The sequence below is a fragment of the Vitis vinifera genome, chromosome 13, assembly GCF_030704535.1.
Source record: "Vitis vinifera cultivar Pinot Noir 40024 chromosome 13, ASM3070453v1".
In the NCBI taxonomy this organism is placed as follows: Eukaryota; Viridiplantae; Streptophyta; class Magnoliopsida; order Vitales; family Vitaceae; genus Vitis; species Vitis vinifera.
Window position 1 is genome coordinate 5,844,108 of NC_081817.1, and position 21,173 is coordinate 5,865,280.

General features: G+C 37.0%; 1 protein-coding gene across 2 annotated transcripts in view; it reads right to left on the bottom strand.

Moving 5' to 3' along the window:
* Positions 1–7,535: 7,535 nt before the first annotated feature.
* Positions 7,536–21,173, bottom strand: part of LOC100259813 (protein ENHANCED DISEASE RESISTANCE 2) — a 30,516-nt gene continuing 16,878 nt past the window's right edge. The window contains exons 9-21 of one of the 2 annotated variants that reach the window (XM_002274017.5): positions 17,598–17,693; positions 17,447–17,511; positions 17,275–17,346; positions 15,839–15,985; positions 15,411–15,727; positions 14,439–14,502; positions 14,144–14,319; positions 9,119–9,220; positions 8,880–8,930; positions 8,649–8,792; positions 8,418–8,513; positions 8,180–8,281; positions 7,536–7,922 (exon numbers count right to left, since the gene is read on the bottom strand). In XM_002274017.5, coding sequence (XP_002274053.1) covers positions 7,830–7,922; positions 8,180–8,281; positions 8,418–8,513; positions 8,649–8,792; positions 8,880–8,930; positions 9,119–9,220; positions 14,144–14,319; positions 14,439–14,502; positions 15,411–15,727; positions 15,839–15,985; positions 17,275–17,346; positions 17,447–17,511; positions 17,598–17,693 — 1,525 coding nt within the window. In that variant the 3' untranslated portion in view covers positions 7,536–7,829. The remainder of the gene's footprint in view (positions 7,923–8,179; positions 8,282–8,417; positions 8,514–8,648; positions 8,793–8,879; positions 8,931–9,118; positions 9,221–14,143; positions 14,320–14,438; positions 14,503–15,410; positions 15,728–15,838; positions 15,986–17,274; positions 17,347–17,446; positions 17,512–17,597; positions 17,694–21,173) is intronic. The other variant, XM_059741767.1, reaches the window with a different exon arrangement.

Consider the following 21,173-nt stretch of genomic DNA (forward strand, 5'->3'; position numbering starts at 1 on the left):
TCCTTCATTGCTAGCTGTCTTTTACTATACCCTCCCTGTCGTGATGTTGAAGTCTTCTCTCTCCTCTCATTACCCGTTCCCCACGGGTCCCACCACTCCCACCGCACCATTTTCCATTTTCACGCTTTTTCAATTTTCCTCACCGCTCTCTCCCCTCCAAATTTTAGCTATTCAATTTGGTTTTTCATCATAAACCTCGGCTTCAAATAAACCCTCTTTTACAGCGTGTAAATTCTTTCCCTTTTTCTAATTAAAAAAAAAAAAAAAAAACCAAACAAACAAACTCTGTTTCCCAAGCCTATGAGTACGAGTATGAGCTGACATTTTTCAGGCTTTAACCGCCGTTGTTTCCGACACAGGTTCACACTTTTTTACCCTTTAAATGCGAAAAGTGAGCCAGACTCCCCATCCCCACCTTCCTCTCTTCCGCGTGGTCACCACCGTCCGCTTACCTCGACTCGCTGCTCTGCCCTCCTTGCGTGTCCTGCGCGTGGAATTAAAGTTGGTCCGAGTAAAAATGGCATACAGTGTTCGGACCTTATTACGGGTCCAAATTTACCATCTTACCCTTCACGTTGCGTGAAACTTCAGTCCCGCCCAGTTTTTTCAAAAGTGACGCGTTGTACAGTGACGTGGCAGCTCCTTTTTGCATGATGGGGAGGATGTATTCGTAATTATATTATTATAATAATAATAATTAATTAAAATGTACGGTGACTTTAAGTGTATTTTGAGTAAAATATTTTTATATTACGATAATTTTTATGTAAGCAATCCATTTATTTAATTTAGGGCACGTTCAAAAGTTACCATCACAAGCAAACTCAAATTTGTTTGGGACGGTGTAACACTCAAATCAATTGCCATGTACATTTATTATCTTCTAGATTTTTTTTATTTAAATTCAATTTTGAATCATTAAATTAATTATTCCATGGTAAATTACCAATAAGCCCCTTGTTTTCTAAAGGAAAAAATGAACAATTTTGTAAATACAAACCAAGAAAATCCACGGAAATCCAATAATTAAAATTAAAATCTCATGATATATGATAAGATATGTAAATATTTGAAATATATTTTTAATTTTATAAATAAATCTGTAAATTCATTGAAAAATTAGGATTCAAAAATTGAAGGAAATTATTCCTGGCCAGATGCCTTGAATGTCTATCTACATTTATACAGAGGAATAGCTAATATACTGCATGCGTACGGAAATCTCAATGCACCTGAGTGGCTTGCTGACATTCAACGCAGTACCACCCTTCGATCCGCAGAGGTTGGTCCCACAATTTCTTTACTATCATTCAAGCAAGGAGCAACTGCACAGAAGACACCGTACTGCGTACTATCAAATCCCCGCTTTATCGATTGGTATGTGGGCCCTGTTTCGTATCGTACAAGAGCACCAGCTCCGCGGAGCACCAGATCATTCATTCTTCATTTCCAGAAGGGCATGCGTGGTAATTCAATGTACCTTTGCGGGTATTTCTGCTTCCTGAACTTTAAAATAGTCATGAAACTTCAAACTAACGGTTATATTAGGAAGGGAAATTTGCTTAGCGCATTTAAAATCAGCTCGTTACTCAATGGGTCAACATTTACAGTTTTGGCCCCGGAACGCCTACCTCCAATTAAAAATTATATTTTATTTTATTCTATTTGGGGTGGGGTAAATAAGGAAAAAAAAAAAGAAGGGTTAAGAAAAGTGACCCAATAACAGAAGGTTGTCGTGGTTTGGGCCTGAATAGAAATGATGGGCCTCACACCCATACCCTTATCCATCTCTCTCTTTTTAAAACTGACTTGTGGTCTACTCTTTGCATCAATCCCTTCAACCATACTCTCTCTCTCTCTTTCTATGTCTAGGAAATCCAATATTGAAAGGGCAAGTGCTGCATGCAACTTTGCTCTTTTTAACCATATGACTTGGGTTCTACTCTTTGAATCGTTTCCTTCTAAAAGACTTCTCCCTCTTTCAATAAAGTCCCTCTCTCTCTCATTTCTATTTTTAATTTATGTGGGCGTCATAAAAAATAAAAAAAGTGACAATGCCTGCTATGTATTATTATTTTATTTAATCATACCCTTTTTCGTAAAATCACTTTTATGTAATTTTTGAATTTTTTTGTTTAGGAAATGCGAAATATATTTGAAAAGCATTTAACAGAGAGAGTAAGTAAGTTTGATAATTTATTAATAAAGCGTGATGGGCATGTGATTTCTTCCCTTGAAAGGAAAAGGAAAGGTGTTATGGGCCATCATTTATGACCAAATAATAACCCCATAATAATTATCATCATCATCATCAACCCCTAACCAATGCCACTCTGAGTACGTATTCAAAATGCGTTAAGTAGTCACTGTTGGGTATTTAAATTTTCAAAATATAATTTTGTACAACCACCCTTGGATTCAAATTACTCCTCTGATAAATAACCCAAACCATCGAAATAAAGAGAGATTGATGCCTCGCCCACACGTGAAATATAGACCCAAAAGTGTCACCGACGCCCACCAGGGCACCACCCCTCTGCATGACCCTTATCTATCCTATGTGTAACGCTTTCAAATCTCATTTAAATAAAGAAAGAAAGGTGCATGACCCCCCATCCCCCCTCCCCCCAAAGCAAAATAAATAAATAAAAAGCGTACCCTCACTTTTGTCGCTGTCCATAAAAATTAATCACTTTTAATAAACGCCAAAGTATTAGTTGCGTAACCATAACCCCCCCATGTGTCGGTATACAGAATGTGGGCGAGGAGGATGTGCACATGGGGGTGTGCCCTAATTTGGTGGTTTTGTGTCTTTAAAAAAATTATGTGGGTGTTTAAGCTCAAGTATTCCTCTTCCTCTCGAGTTTCTGTAGCTTTAATTAATGCCAGCACCCTATAGACATGGACTTAAATTGACTCTTATTTTCCAACATCTTAGCTCTCTCTTGTTGCTTAATCTTACTTAATTTGCTTTTTTATTTTTTTTTTATTTTTTTTGAAATCTTGATTTTATTACAACAACCAAATTTGGGAGGCCTCTGGTTAGCCCTTCGTTGTCACCATATTCCGTAGGGGTAATCACGCACTCGCTGATGGGGCCGCGAGTGACAACCACTCGCCTATGTTGACTGTGGAATTGACTGGCTTTGTTGCACTTGCTGGTGGAGGAGAGTGGGGATTGAAGTTGTGTTTGGATGTCATGTTAGTTATAACGTAGATATTTGAGTTTGATGAAGGAAAGGACCACGTAACCTTCCTAAGTGCGACGTAATGACGAAATCACCCTCTAATTTCCGATGTTATACTGATTTGGGAGTGGGTGATATGGTAATTAAGGATTACGTGACAATTCTGGTGACGTGGCTATTTCCGGCGCTAAAAGCGGGGGGAGTGCATATACTGCGTGCGAGGATGTACGAACCCATGTTCTGTGGGGCCCTTTTGCACGTTCGAGAGTCGGTAGATACTCGTCCACACGTTTCGACACGTGGCGAGAAGAGATTGATTCTCCGATGTGGAGCCCACGCGCAGCGAATCAGCTGATCGCGGCCAGCGAGGTGTCTAGAGGGCATGTGGGACAGCGTCACGTGACCCTGCTCCGGGTTTTCTAACTTCGAATGAAACTGATCGATTTGTCTACTTGGGCGTATGATTATTCGCCACGTTGTGATTCTGACCTTTTATTTACCGAACTGCCCCTCCATATATTTTTATTGACCTCCTTGGTCATGGTAAGCAACGGTGGAGAATGGAGATTGTAGGGTCACCGGCACATCCGTACAAAAATAGTTGGAGCCGTATGTGATCAGAAACCGTGTATCGTCCAGGGTAAAGCAAATTGAGAGATTTGTCCACTATACTGGCACTGAGTGCAACAAAATTTTCTTCTTATGACATCCATGCATACGATAAAACCTAAGAGAAAATAGAAATGGAATGTCGGTGTTTTAATATATTTGCATAATGTCTAATGAAAAAATGAAAAAAAAATAAAAATAAAAGTCTAACAGATCGTGGTATTTCTAAAACTAATGATTTTAATATTTATAATACTTAAAAGTTTTTATCATTTAAATATTAAAAATAAAAACTTTTTTTAAAATTAATGTGAATGGAACTCTATATTATGTAGAACAAAAACCCATTTTCAAAAATAGCATCCATGCAACCCAAATTGCAAAATAAAGCGTAAGGGTTGTTTGGTAATTATTTTTGAAAATAATTATAAAAATTGGTTTTTTAATTTTTATGGAAAAAATATCTATTTGAAAATCTAAAATATTTTTAATCGATTTTTAATATTTTTAAATATATTTTTTAAAAATAATTTATGTATATAATGTTTTATTTTTACTTATTATGTATATTTATATAATTATTTCTTAAAACAACTATAAAAAATAAGTAATAATAATTAAAAAAACTAAAAATTATTTTTTAAAAGTACATTGTTTTTTATTTTAAAAGCAAAAAATTGAAAACAGGAAAAGGTTTTTTAGTTTCAAAACATGTTTCCTATATTTTTTGTTTTGAAAAATAGAAAATATTATAAAATATGATTCTCAAATATGCTTTAATTCTATTAATTAACCAAATTAATTTGACTTCAATATTTATCTATTTATTTATTTTCGTTTAGAAATACGGTGTTAATACTCAATGACTAAACTAGCAGCAACCTTTATAAGTATTTATTTAATTTTTTTATTAATATTATTTTCCTTAAATAATCATCTCCACCATGCTTAACTAAAAGTAGTATGTTCTAATAAAAGGGAAAGTTTTGGAATTTTATTTTTGATTTATCAAAAAAATATAAAGAACATAGAAGAGGGAGGTGTAATTTATGAAGAATTTTTTTTCTTTATTGAATAAAAATAATTGCATTAAACAAATTTGTGGAAAAAATATAAATATTTTTCTAACTTTCGTACATAAAGTTTGGATGAGACAAAGCCCGGTGAACTTTCAAGGTAGAGTATGATTGCTAAAAACAACAGCCGGTGAGGTGAGTACTTGTCTGGAATAAGTTTAATTTCCAAGGACCAGTTTTGGTAAGCCACACAAATACTCAAAGTCCACACGTTCAACGGTCAAGATCATGCCCTTCTTTATTCGCTGTAATTCACGTGCGCACGTGATCACTTACTTGTCGACTGTACATACCCGGTTAAAATAGCACGATGGCCCCACCACCACCCCCTAATCATGCCGCCCATAATTGAACCCCACTGTATCACCATAGCCCACAATACATCCAATCACACCACCCGTCTCAGTACAAATCCGAAGAAGTCCCATTTCAGTGGTACCATAAACCAATGAAATCGAAAGCACATTGAAATACCCCTGACCTCAACCTTTTTTTCTTTTTTCTTTTTTCTTTTTTTTTTTCTTTTTTATTTTAGTGGCTTAAAAATAACACCGAGATGACCGGGAATAAATCTGGCGTGTCGGTGCCGACACTAATCCCCAAACTTTCACCGACACAGTTACCGGGCATACCAGGTGACCACCACAACGTTTTACAGGCTACGGAAAGTGGGAAGTTCTTGAGTGTAGTGCGCCACCGCGTCGGTGCGGTATTTTTTGACTCTCGTGACTCCGTTCTTCCAACGGTTTCCGTTGCACTCCGGATTTGGACCGTTGACATTTCAGTATTCTTTTTTTTTTTTTTTTTAATTTTATTCTTTTAATGGAATTAAAACTAACTCTGTTTGGCAGACAATTTTCTTACCCCCTATAAATATCTTTAATTATATGCCAATAATAATACTTTAAGCTTTTTTTTTCTTATATTTTATATATTTTATTTAAATTTAAATAATATATAGTATTTATTTAATCAATTTTAGCAAGAGATTTGAAAACCAAACAGGGCATTAATGGTATAAAAATGAGGTTATAGTAGTGGTGCATGTGATGATGCCAGTGTGTTATTATGAAGATAAAATAATAAGCGTAGGGTGATGGTGACGTGGAAAATAATGTAAATGTATTATTATGACCACCGGAATGGGTGCCGAGAAGAGGGACATGAAAGCGATGCTGACATGTGGGCATTTTGATTTTCAAAATATGGTAAAATAATAAAATTTTAAATTTTAAATTTTTAAAAAGGCATGTTTGAATGTGGTCACGTGCCACGTGGGGGGGGCTCAATGGGTTGACACAACGTGGCGACAACGTGTGTGAGAGAGATTTAATTAATAATGGGCCCTGATTGAATGACGTTTTGGCCCATTAGGTGATTTGTTGTTTGTCTAGGATGGATTAAAAGGGCCGGGCCGGCGATGGGTGAGGCTATCTTTGGTAACCCTGACTTGACTGGGCCTGTCAATTCATGCCATTAATGAATTCCGTTGTATTTCCCAAATTTATGGTTGATTGGGCCTCGTCTGTTCATGTGTCTATTACCAAATTTTTTTGTGGTTAAATTTCAGCCATGTGTTTTACACTCTTTAATGGTTTAGATTTGCCCCCCTGTTTGTGGCCCGTGGGCTTCGAGCTTGGTCCAAATTGGGCTGGGCTTAGGTGTTTCAGTTTCTAGTGTTTGGTTCAAAAGAAAAGTTAACCTCGTTTCGTGATTCTAAAAAACTATCTAACACTTAAATGATAAAAAATTTTAAATATTAAAAAATTTTAAAAATATTTTCTAAAATTACTGTCAAATGGACTCTAAGAATGCTTTTATTCAAAGTGTTCTTAGTGGAAGTGTTTTCTCATGAAACGTTTTTAGGAGAATCACCTATGAAGTATTTGTTTAGAAAACATTACAAGTGATTTTTAAACTTTATAAGTGATTTTTTTTTTTAAAAGTATTTCATAAATTTTTTCAAACAAAATTTATCATTCAAGTGTTAAAAATGTTAGAAACACTTTATAAAATTACTCTCAAACACACTCTAATGTTTTTTCAAATATACTTTTTATACTAAAAACGCTTCCTATAATCGCTATCTAACCGAGTCTAAATTGATTGGAACTCATAATTGAGAAATTGTGGGGGAATCATTCTGATTTTGGAGTGAAGCTAGGAAAACAATAATGATGTGAGTAGGGCCTCCTAAATTCTGAAATGGTTCCATTTTAATCATTTTGAAAGAATGCTCTCTACTGATAATGCATGGGAATTTTTGGCACTTTGTATCAAATAAACGGCTACTTTTTTCAAAAGTGGGAATCATTCTCTTAACTTTTCCCTTAAACTGAATAATCACATTCCCATCTTTCATCATTCTCATCATTTATGGCTTCATTTTCTTCACATATTAAAATCACTTAATGGGACAAAAAAAATAGTTTCCTCTCAGCCAAACACAAGATAGGAAAATAACCCAGAGAAGATTTCCTGTGAAAAAGGAGGACAAGTGCTTCACAAGGGGTAATCAAGTGATACTTGAGTGTTTCCATACAAAACAATCAATCCAGATTGTTTTCATATTTCTGTTTCTTGTCTTTCAGCTCACAGTGGATTTCAGGCTAGGATCAGTGATCCAATTGCATGGAAAACTTTTATCTGCATAACAACAATCTGTACTAAAAAGCTTCAAATTTATAATAATGGTTTAAACTAGAGGCAATGCACAATTTTTTATGATCAATGAATTTGAAGAATTAGGTACTTATGGATGTAGTACTTTACAAAATGAATTGCCCCAGCCAAAGAATTTTTCTTTGACAAAAGATACAGCTGCCAATGCGAATTTGATTGGTCGCAAAACAAAAGGTGGATCTCTCTCCTGTCTACATTTCTGTTCCGCACAACTCAGTAATCCAGTGCCTGGTGTGCCCTACAATGGACTACTACGAGATTGTCTAGGCGATAGTCATGGTTGTACTAGAACGGCCTTGGATGCATCCAGATGATTAAAGCGGCATGTTCCAAGAAGGACTTCTGGGAGTTCCTCCTGTGTGTTAGCCTGCAAGATGTTTTTGGGTTTATACATGTTCAGAAAACATGCCATCCTGTATATATATATAGTAAATGACAATGATGCTGGTGAGAGGAACATATATTTCCTCTCGTTTGCCTTCCATTTTCCCAAATATAATTGGTATTTTTGGATTATCTTGCAAAATCTTTCATTTTCTTTACATGCATGCATATTTTTGAGTCAGTTTAGAGGATATGGATGACAATCCCTGATATAAATCATGAGGACATAGCTATTTTTACCTGTATTAAAAATGCCATTTCTGTGACCATATTGTTCAGGTATCCAACAACAAGATTAACCACACCCCTTGCCACTGTTGATGACCCGGCATCAATTCCAAGCTGAATTTTGGCAAAACACTTCCAAATCAGCATATTGCAGAACATCCAACTCAAATATTGATACAAGCAGCGAGAGTGGAAACCAATGTCCATCTTCCACTCTCCTGGTTTATTAGTTATAAATTTTGTATTTTACCTCCAAGTAGTTCTTCCCTCGAAAATAATTGGTTTCAAGTGCTTGACCAACTAAGCATGCTTTCTTTCCAACACTCTGCTTTACTATCCATGACCCCTAAGAGACCAACATTGAGTGGAATAGTATAAATTTGCAAGAATAGGTTAAGACAAGATCATTTATGGTCTGAATTCAATCAACTATTATGTTTGTTTTTTGGCTGAATGAGATGCTTTTAGTGGGTATACTAACCTGAGAAATGTAGGGTATGAGCTTAAACCTTGAATTCCTGAAAGCATCATCTCCATTGACAAAGCTCTCTAGTAAGGGGGTGTCTTTCAGCGGAGTTCTCAACATGTAATATAGAGCAAGATTATATCTAGTTGCACCAGGAAGCTGTTCAAAGAACTCTTACAGTAAATCTTTCTAATTCCTGAGGATGATAATGATGATGATGATGATGATGATGATGATGATAATCACCTGTAGATTAACAACAAAGAAGAATTCTGGTCTGCTCCACTCTGCATATTTCTGCACAGTTCCAACAAAACTTGCATGTAGGAGGAGAATTGAAATTGGTTCTTTTCTTTTTGGGTTCTTTTCTCTTTTATTTATTTTTCTTGTTTATGTGCACATATAGTTTTAGCTCGAATATAGATGATTATTTATGATGAACAAGATCTTTATTCCAAAAGGTCACTTATGTTTATAAATCAAACCTGAACAATACTTCCAGGACGACCAGCCAGATCATCCTCCCGCTTGTTGGATCTTAGCCAATCCGCACCAACCAGTTGCATCAAGGTCTTTTGTGCCTTAATCTAAGCAACAGAGAATGATTTAGTATAGAATTAAAAAATAAATAAATAAGTAAAATGAAAAACATCATTTAACACAAACCAGTTCCAAAGCATATTTAGCCATTGGATATTTGACATAAAGTCGTGAAACAGCATCCAAGTCTTTTGAAAGTCCTGCTTTCTTTCCTCATACACTATTTCCATTATGGTGCTAAAAGGTGGCGCTGAGGAGAGTGAAACCATGTAGGGAGTGTTTAGATGTCAATTCAATTCAAAATCAGCAATACCTTTGTACCAATATCTGAGGTTTGCAGTAAAACCCTTTTCATCATTCTAATCTATCTAGGGCCACGATTATGAGCTAACCTCTTTCCTCTAGACCCGAACCCTTTGTGGTGTTACCCTCTTCTTTTAGTACCTTCAACCAGAACTGTGAACCATGTAATTCATGGCCTTGCTCATCTTGCCTCCAATTGATGCTACCCTCAACTCCTTGAGAAAGTAATTCATTTTTAATCATATCATTTATAAACATGTTATTCCTAAATTGCCCAAAATCTACACCATAAAGTATCAGTAAGCTAATGAACTTAACAAAGCCTCAATCCCAACTTCTTGGGTTGACTACTTGAATCCTTCTTAACCATTCATCATTTACACACTACTAACTACACATCTAGAGCACCTCTCCGCTTGACCACTTCATATTAATTTGGTTGGCAGCATGCTCACATGCTCTTATAATCCATGTTCTAGGGATAAAAAAATTAAAGTTGTTGATGACACAAAGTAACTGTGGCAGACCAAGGAAAAATTGCTTTAACTTTGACTTTCACATTAAAATCTGTGTTGTATGTTCCAAAACTTTTAGCTAACCTCTTGTCAATTCATCAAATTACTAAAGATTTGAATTATACAGTCACCTTTTTCCAATCTCATTGTGTGATCCAGGACCGAGCCACAACGAGGACGATTGAGCATGCTAAGGAAAATGAGGGTTTGTACGTGCTTGGATCCAGTTTTGGCAATGGTGTTCGTATGCCACTCTCTCATTTTTCAAAAATGTTCTCATTGAATAAAAGCCCAAATATGGTTGTTTCATCTTCATTTAGGGCATCCATCTTTTCTTTGCTAAAAAAAAGTTTCCTTTATTATTTAATAAATTGGATGTTAACAGTTTTCATTGTGAGGTTTGTCAATTAGCTAAACATCATCGTGTTCCATTTCCTTTAAGTAATACAAAATTAACATTTCCTTTCTTGTTATTTCATACTGATGTTTGGGGTCCCTCTTGAATTGTAAGTCTTTTTGGATCAATGTGGTTTGCGTCCTTTATTGATGATTGTATTAGGGCGAATTGGTTATACTTCATGAAAAACAAATAAGATGTTAGTTCTGCGTTTTCTATCTTTCACCAAATGGTTAGCACACAGTTCAGAGTTAAAATAAAAGTCATTAGATTTGATAATAGGAAAGAGTACTTTAATAAGGTTTCATCTCATTTTCTTGAAAAAGAAGGGATTATACACCCACAACAAAATGGTGTGGTTAAACGGAAAATAAACATCTATTAGAAATCACCCGAGGCTAACTTTTTCAGAAAAATATGCCTAAATCACATTAAGGAGTGACTGTCTTAATCGTAACTCATTTGATTCATCGATTGCCCTCAAAAGTGCTTGAAAATAAAACTCTATTGGACACACTCTCAAATTTTTTCCCACATTTGAATAGCTTCAGTAAACTTTCTCTTAAAGTTCTTGGTTGTGTATCGTTTGTCTATGTTTATCCTCCAAATCACAACAAACTTGATCCCCAAGCTTTAAAATGTGTGTTTGTGGGATACTCTCAAACCAAAAAGGGTTATAGATGTTATCATCCTACCTCTTGAAAATTTTTTACGACCATGGATGTCACTTTTGCTAGAAATCAATCATTTTTTCCAAATACTTATCTTCAAGGGGAGAGCTTAGGTTAAGATAAGTTTCTATCTTGTGGTTTGCCTTATTTGCCTCTTTCACCTAAGGGAAGGTCATCTAGAAGCTTTGTAGCCTTTTGACTTCAATGGATAAGCCTCAATCAACATTGTAAGCCAATTCATGCATGCTTACAAAGAAGTTCATCTAAAGGCGGTATACAGGATTCTACATTACTCAACGTCTACTCCAGGAAAGGGAATTTTCTTTAAGAAAAATGAAGAACTAAGCCTAGAGGCGTACACAAATGCGGATTAGGCAACATCAATGGCAGATCAATGTTCTACCTCTAGTTATTGTATATTCTTAGGTGACAACTTAGTGACATAGAAAAGTAAGAAGCAATCCATGGTGGTTCGATTAAGTGCAGAAGTAGAGTTCAGAGCTATGGCACATGAGATTTGTGAGTCATTATGGATAAAGATTGTCCTTGATGATCTAGGAATCAAGTGGGAAGGGACAATGAAGTTATATTGTGACAACAAGTCGACAATCAATATTGTTCACAATCTAGTACAACATGATTGAACGAAGCATGTTGAAGTAGATCGACACTTCATCAAGGAAAAATTCGATGGTGGTTTGATTTGCAAACCCCATGTTTCAACAAAAGTGCAACTTGCAGATATGTTGACCAAAGGATTGACTAGTCACCAGTTTCAAATAATTACATGCAAGTTGGGAATGGACAACATCTATTCTCCAACTTGAGGGTAAGTGTTAGCAGATTCAAAATAATTTTGTATTTATTTCTTTCCTTTTCTTTTTCTTTGGTAAAATATAATTTATGTGAGAGATTATAGGACAATCGATGGTAGGTGAATAAGATCTCTGATTTATAAGAGAGATTTTAGGGGAGTCTAATCTCAATTGTGTATAAGTAGGATGTACATATTGTACTCTAATACAATTTTAAGGAGAGCAGAATTTTTTTCAAATTTATTTCATAGAGTCTACTATTTTATGCTTGTGAGAATCTTACTATATGACTGAGGCTGCAAATGAGTTGAATTGTTCATGAGCAACTCAAGCTTGGATCAATAACAGGGCTTGTTCAAGTTTGTTGATTTAGCAAAAGAACTTGATCCTCATACAAAAGCTGAATTCACATACAAATTATATTTCTTTATTTTTGGTTTATTAGAGTGAAGATTTACCCTTTGAAACTTGCAGGTGTAATTCAAAGAATTAGGGCTAGGCCTTCTCTCAGCTCTTTCTCTGCAGTCCTGCCTCAACATGCAAATCTTATTGCTACTTCAAACTCATGACATGCCCCAAATTCCATGCTGCTTCAAGCTCATGCAATTTCATAAGAGTTGATGTCAGTCCTTTGCCCTTTCTCTTCTTACTTTGTCAATTGGACCACTCACATTCAATTACAAATGCAAGTTGTGCCCCACCATTTATTATAATCTTATCTCTCATCCAAAAAATGACCATGTGAACAAGATTATGGTTTATGTTTATGAAGATAAATTCCTTTGTTCAGATCTAAGAATAGGAAATGGTTGCAAGATAAGAATATGAGTTCCTACTCCATTAGATGAAAAATGGGATTTTAGTTTATAGCGAGCTCCTAGAGAGTTCCTCATAATTGAAAGTTGAAATGGGTTGACATCTCATATATTAGGTGTTCAACTAGAGTTGAGTGAGTTGAGCCAAGTCAAGTTGAGCTTAACAAGTGTAATCAAGTGAAACCTCAAAATGGTGCCACAACTAACAAATCCAGCTTGAACATACTTGTCTAAGCTGACACCTGATTTAGTTGGACCTTGTTGAGCCTAGACATATCTAAGACTTTGCTTGACTTGGTTCTTCTGGTCCTACAAATGGTAGTTTGCTTCTTTTTTCTACACCTTGGGGTTTAGCTTGAACATGATTTAGTCTAATCAAACCAAATCCAAACATCTTAATAAGCTCAGATCAACTTGATTATAGTTGTTCACAGCTGGCACAAATGAAAGTTTTTGTCACTTTTCTTCCATAATAAAGTACACATCTCAACTGCTCCAATAAATTCTAACCGATGGTCCAATACTCCTGCATCATAATTTAGTCCCACAATTGTGGTCTAACTATCAAAGCAGGTCATAAGTCTGATATGGTATCCTGCATATACTCCCAAGCCTCAATTGGAGGACCATCTAGTTTTAAAGCCTTCATTTTCATCAATTTTCCCCAAGCCGCTCTGGACTCAGATGCCCTAATCTTTTTAATGAAAAAAAAATTATGTTTTCTAATCTTACCAACATTATCAAATTCATCTGCACTTACAACTCCAAATATGATTTTCATTAAACAACTTCTGATTCTCTCATCACAATCCACAATTAATCATCTTCCAATATGTACCGCTTCTAATACACCATCTCTCAATATGTGCTCCCAAAAAACGGTATGAACACTTCTCAAATGGTACAGAAACAAATAGACACATTTTAATGTGTCTAAACACCGTCTTATCTAATTGGAAGATATGGGGAGCATATCCATTCAAAGAATCAATTTCTCTTTCTCTCTCTCTCTCTTTCTCTCCTCACCCCCTCCCCCTTTCTCTCCCTCCCTCTACCCCTCAAAATATGTACCTCCAGTAAATCATCTCACAATATGTACTTCTAATGAATAATATGGACCCTTTTCAAATAATACAAACACAAATAGACACATTTTAATGTGTTGAAACACCCTGTTAGTCTTAGCCAATTAATCAAAGTAACGAGGAGCATATCCATTCAGAGATTGTCAAAGCCATGTAAAACAGTGTCAAAACATTCTCACAAATTCAAGTTAGAGAGTAAATATAGGTGAACTTCAGCCAAATGTGCAAGATGAATGCCCCTAGATCATGCAGTAATTTTGACATACCAAACTGATCAATTAAGGTCATATGTAAAGCTATATGCAAACCTATTTGAATTTCAAATTCTTGTTTGTCTTTTCAAAACAACAGCAAGAATTGAATGGATACCTTCTGATGGTCTACTAGATAATTATCTCCACGTATTAGAAATGTAGATGGATCAGCTTCTGCCCAGCTGCAATCCAAAGTACAATTTGGGTCTTTTTCAAGAGTGGATCCATAGCAGCATGATATATCATCTTCCCTAGATACTTCTTTTAAGTCCATGTACCCCTTCTTTTGAACTGCAGCAAACGGAAGTTTTGAGTCAGCTCAAAATCAGACACTTTTTTTTAACCAATGGTTACATCAATCCAATCTATCCATCATACAAGATATACAATAGTGCCTGAACAGGACTCACCTGCAAGGTCATGCAATCTTTTCACAAAAGAGGCAGCAGATGACAGTTTAGGCTGGTGTATATCCTGCACATCTCAAAACATCAACTATGTTACCAAAAATGGAAAAAAAGAAAGAAAAAAAGAACAAACAGCATTCATCAATCATCAAATATTTCTATAGCTAACAAAAGATAAGAAGAATATATACCAGGGGAAATTTGGTAGTCCACAGAAATGAAACCATTTTATTAAGCTTTACATAGCATTTTTGAATGCACAAACTGGTTTCAAAAATGCTACTTGAAACACAGAAGATGGCCTCATTCTCATGGGATGTGCAAACACCCCTGACAAGAGAAAGAAATAGAAAAAGGCCAAATTCATGTACAGTGAATCATGAGTAAAAAATAATATGGGAAGGTCATTTTTCCATAAATGCCTATCTTTTGATCTAAAATTATAAGACTAGGCCAATAATGGATTTATCACACCAAGCTTATGCTAAATCTGAGCAATCAAACAAACACAGTCATCCAATTCTTTCAAGTTGACCATATACATCTAAAATCAGGGAGAAAAACTTCCCAACCTTGCTTTACTCTTAGGTGCATCAAAGAAATAAGAGGACCTCTGTAAAATACTAACATATATAGTATCTCTTAATGAAACGTTCAATGTAGAAACCACGATGTAAAAATATAAAATTGGTGGTTAAAGGTAACTAACCCAATAAAAAAAGTCATAAACTTGAAATCAAATTATTTAATGACATAGTGAAAAATTTTGATGTAAATAACAAGGGAGAGATGCTGAAGCTAGCAACTATATACTTCCAAATTGTAGCTCCACACTCTGACTTCAACAAAGGCAGTCAATGATGTTCATTACAAGAAAAAATATGATGAGGAAATAAATAGAAGTGAATTAATCTTTGAAGTTTGAGCACACTACTACTGGAAAAAGAGAATGTCATCTATGTGACCAGCAATTACCAGAGAGTGCAGGCTTGAACACTGTTCAGAAGGCCATTCATTCTCTAATTCGTTACCATCTGACAGTTCCGGAAAATCAAAGAACTCATCAGCTGCATCATTTAGTCCCACAAAACTTGCAGGTCTTGAAGGCAATTTCTCTGCCCCATCTTCCATTAAATCAACCTTCTCTTTCTTCTTAATTTCTTCCTGCTTTTGAACTTCAACCTTAATGCTATCTTCTTGACTCTGGGGCAGCTCCATATCTCTTTGCAACTTCCCAGATGTTAATTCAGAGGGGCAACTTCCAGCTTTGGATTTGAACAGCTCTCTTAATGCTGCCCATTGCAAAAACAGAGATGTTAACTATTAAATACAGATAAATTTCCCATTCAAAAAAGAAGCTAAAAACTAAAAGAGCAACTCTTTCTCAATTAGTAGAAGTGCACCTGCAACCCTCTCAAGCATACGGATAGTTATGGATCTTGCAGACGAAGCCGGTAGACAACATTTCCAGAACTTCCAATCAGCAGCAAGCATATGTTTCACAAGCGACCTTTTTCCATGGTCCATAGGAGTTATTACATATCCTCCACCTGAGTGGTTATCAAAGTAAACATTCATACAATAAAAAGTTAGCTGAACTACACACTGCTCTTTAGAATACACAAGGTCAAGTCATAGACCGAACAATTCAAAAAGGAATTAGGCAGCAGAATAAAGAGGATGTGAATGGTTTTTAAAAATTAAAATAAGTGAAGGGAACAGTGGTGCAAGCATATGACCATCATATCATTTTTAGTAATGTCATTGCTGTCTTGCATTTCTTCACATCTTATCTCTATGAGGACCTTGGAAAAATAATGAGCTAGCTCTCAGACGCCAGAGACTCTAACAGAGAAACTTGTTATCTGGACTGAACTTTATTTTAATGACAATTCAACCTTCCATTCCAATTTCATGCCACTTTTAGGTATTTGACATTGAGAATGCCTATTAACTTCAACCTTTTTGTCCATATAGAATTTCGTATGTGTCGGCGACATTTCGAAAATAACCCAACATATCTGGATATAATATTAATTTAACCAAAATAAGAATTTCTATTGAAGATGGAAACTCCAAACATTGACTGAGACCTTATGAAGATATTAGCAATGCACACATGCCTCAGTCTAGCCCAACATATCGCCATAACAATCATATCCATCAGTTTACTTAGATAGGTAACTTAAACCCTCCAATTCAGTAGTTTCTAAATATTCAAATCATAATACAGAAAACAGAATGGAAATCTCTACTGCAGAAATTTTTTTATTAACCAGGTTAATTTTGAACTAGAAAGCTCATTGACATTGGTGTTGGATTCCAATATTCCTTTATTCTCATCATAAAATCACGAAATGTTGTTGAGGAAATAAATAAGAAGGTATGGATAAGCACCACATGTGAATCACAAAGATGCTTGTGTACAATATGCAAAAAAGAGAAGGAACATAAAACAAAAAGTGACGATTCTTATGTTTCTTCCAAAAAGCCTATCACTGACCAAAGCATATATCAGTCAATGGACATCACTAATGGGAAAGAGGACATTATTTATTCCAACTTCAAGACAATGTTGGGAAAGGAGGACAAGGAGAAGCAAACAGGAAGTTCCATATCTATCGCAATATTGTGTATATGAATAATAATGCCGAAAATGGAACATTATGAACTTATATGAAAGGAGATGATTCTCGTGTTCCTTCCAATCATGTATCATGCATATTAGTAAATTGAAACTGCTAATAAGAATTTAAAAAAAAAAAACACAAAAAACCAGAAATAACAAACAAAAAAACAATTTTAATTTCAAAATCCAAAGCATACAAGCATACATTACTTTTAAGGCAAGCACGGACATAGCTTCTTTGCTGTGGACATTTTTTGTGAAACACAGAATGCTGTAGAATTACTGTGACACAATCGGCCAAAGAAAGTTAATGCCTGAATGATAATAAGAACTCTTAAAAGATTCATATTGCTTTACAAAATTTCTTTCAGAACATGACTACCATATGTGCCATCGTCCTCCCTTCTCCAGTAACGCTGCATCAGTAAATCTCTTCGTTTCATTCCCCTGCAAACAACAAAGATTTAACAATCAGGTCTATCATAAATGTGTTCTCATAAGTGTGTTCTCTTCAAAGAGGTTCCAAATCTAACCATGGTAGCCAATCACGGTAAAACTGCTCGTGAACAATATCTGTATGACCATCAAGGTGCTCAACCACACTGCCTTGGTAAAAACAGAAATCCCATCTGCAATACACTTGGCAGTTTAAACTTTGGAATGAGAACATTTTATCATCAGGGAAGGCTAAATATTAGGAGCTAGTTTGAATTTTAGCTTAGCATTTGGGTGTGACAATGAAACCTGAAGTCTGAAAAATACAACTAATTCTCTCCACATTGCATCAGTAAAAACAGAAATCCTATCTGAAGGACACTTCATCATTTAGCCTTTGGAATAAGAACATTCTAACAAATAACACAAATTAATCACCATGCAACTTTTCATATCGTATATCTTAAGACTCTTCATTGTCTTAAGATAGTTTCCTTCTTTTCAGAGAGTCGTGCTTAAGCTGTACAGGAAGTAAATGGAACTTCTATAGAAGGGCCCTTTTAGCTCCTTCTCTAGAGGGTGTAAAAGGGTGCATAGGGAAGAAAAAGAAACAAGAAAACAATGGCAAATACTTAGGTGGTAGTTCCCCATGGCTAGATGAAATATTATGAGCCTAAATGAATAAATAAATAAAGGGGTGGTTGGCAATGCATCCAGTTCAGGCCAATCTAGCAATGAACTTGGGCGGGCCTAGCATCTCAGACCTAAGGCAACCTAGAAATCCATCAATATTATCATAATGGCTTAGAAAGCACAAAAATCTTATGAAAGCATATAAAAAATATGCTACCATAATATTTGACAAGTTACCTCATGGTATCACTCGGAATCAGATTAATCCATATTGCATCTTTACTGCGTGAGGAACAGAAATATGGGAAGGACCTTGAAGGTCTCAGTGGAGAGGAAGACATTCTGGGTTAGCTTCGAGGGAGGAATCGGAGGAAGATGGTGTTCAATAACAGAGCACAGTAAAGGCTCTGCCTTCGTCCTTGGTTTTGAGAAGGAAGAGGTTAGCTGGTTGATAGAACAATTGACAAAGGCCATTGAGATGAAGATTTTTATGGGTTTCAACAGAAAATTTAGAGGAAAGAACAGTGTTCATCTATTGGAGGTTGGATTCAACGAGCATGGCAGGTATATAAGATTATCAGAATTTGCATCCAGAAGGAAGTCAACCTTTCTGGTAATACCTGAGGGGGACAATGGCAGGGGATGGGAACTTTTGAAGGAAGCGTTGTATTCAATGCTGGTGGTCCCCTCCTCGGGTTTTGACGAAAAAGGTAGGCAGAGCAGGGAAGGAAGGAATCTGCACAAATTCGCGGGTCCCTTGCAACGGTCCTTTGCGAATGTAGTCAGTGAAGAAAGACCGAGGAGAGGCGGCCTTGTATCTATAGGGAGATGGGCGAGGGCCGTGGTGTGTGAATGTCAAGATGATTCTGTTAACTGGGACGAGGTTGGTCGGGCTTTAGCGAGAAGGTTAGGGCACAAAGGCGTGGTGACAGTGGTTCCATTCGCCGGAGGAAAAGCATTGTTTTTTGTAGAAACCTTAGAGGAGGCTGTAACACTACACGAGTCAAGGTTCATCAAGATTAAAGGAGGAAATACAGTCTTGTTGAGAAAATGGTCGCCAAAGGAAAACTCTGAAATAGAGGGGAAATTCAAGGAAGGTTGGATTGAGTTAAGGGGTTTACCATTCCATTTATGGTCTGAGGTTCACTTGAAGAAAATCATGGAGCAATGGGGGACGGTGACAGAGATAGATTGGCGTACACTGAAAATTTTTTATCTAAGCAAAGCTAGGGTGAGAGTAGTTATGAAAGAAAGATCGGTGCTTCCCGCTTTGATTGAGGTGGTAGACGGGGGTTGGGACTTCACAGTCTCAGTTACAGTGGTAGGGAAAGAAGATGGCAAGCAGGATAGAAAAATGGGTGAGTTAACTCGGCATTTGGCTGAGGCTCACTCGGGGATAGCTGGCAGAAGGAGGGAAGTTGAAGATAGATCAACGGCTGGAAAGGTGTCCTTGGCTGGGGCAGCTGACAAACTGATGGAGTGGAGAGAGGGTCAAAAGGCTGGAAATGCTCCCGGGAGCACACGTGGAACGAAGCGGACAGAAGAGGCAAACAGCTGGCCTTCTACGTCTTTTAATTCAAAATTTAAAAGTCTGGAGGCAGGTGGTGTTGGGCCAAAGAAGGAGGGCAAGGTCAAAGCCCAGTCAAATATCATGGATGAGATCTGGGCCTCCAAACATTTGTCAAGGGCCCAATATTTTAGTAAGCCCAGGCCTATGTCAGAAAATGATGTGGGCTGGAAGAGGGAAGCCCCTGGGAGAGGCCCGATCCAGCAGATGGGCCAAGAGTCGGGGGGTAAGCAAAACTGATCGTGGAAGGGCCCGACACACAGGGCTTCTCACGCTGCAAAGGGGAAGGCGAAGGTAGGTTACGATGACTCTGAACTTCAACGGAGGGAACCCACGGTGATGCGTGGTTCAAAGAAGCTGTGGAATGTCCTACTTCCGTCAAGCTCTGAAAGCCGACAAGGAGATCGAAGCCGAGAAAAGTCAGTTACGGCTGAGAGATCGCCGACAGGTAGCGATTCTCTTTCAGTGGAAGAAGTCGCCAAAGTGGGATCTCTTTTGTTTCAAGGGGGTTCCGAGGAAGGAATGACGCCGACGGAGGAAATCGAGGAACAAAGGAATACTCCTAGGGTTCCTTTTATGTCAAAAGAGAAGGAGAGAAAGCGCAATAATGCTATAGGAGAAGACGGAGAAGGTTTTAAGGGCTTTGTGGGTTATTCTCATAGTGGTTCTTCAGTCGCGGATCATCCTTCTTATCACGAGAACAGAGAAAAAGGGCTTATCTTTGGGGGGGACTGCGGATTGACGAAAGTGGGAACTTTCCAGGTTTCTGCTCATCTTTCTCCTCAGCCTTCTCTGCCTTTACGGTATCCCTTTTCTGGTGTGGCTCCTCCACACCAGAGTCCTTTTGAACCCGATTCTTCCATTTCAGCCTTTCATTCCCAGTATCCTATGAAAAACCGAGTGTTAACTGAAAATTGCTTAAAAAAAAGAGACGATGGGGATCATCGTCTTGGGTATGCTGGCAATCCTAATCATGTTGGAGTGGAGTCCCAGATGGCTGGAATGAATCTGATGTCAGAGAGCCTTATCTATGATATGACCAATTCCAGCTCGCCTCATGGGGGCCCTATTCTGGGAACAGTAAGCAAGGGAGTCTCAGATTTCTCCCAGACGAGTGGATTCCATATAGAAGGTCTTTCCCCTAGCAAGATGGCTAAAGTCTGTGAAGTCTTGAGTTCCTTGGATATTAAGGTGTACTCAAGACGAAAGAACAGAATTGCCATAGGCAATTGAGTTTTGGTGGTGATGGTCTGGTTTTAGGGGCAGTGAGGTGTTTTTATGAAGATCATAAGTTGGAATATAAGGGGGTTGGGATCTAGGACAAAGAGGAGGGTGGTTAAGGATTTTCTGCGGCTTCAGAATCCGGATGTAGTGATGTTTCAGGAAACAAAAAGAGAGGTGTGCGACAGAAGGTTTGTAGGTAGTGTCTGGTCGGTCAGGAATAAGGAGTGGGCTATTCTTCTGGCGTGCGGGG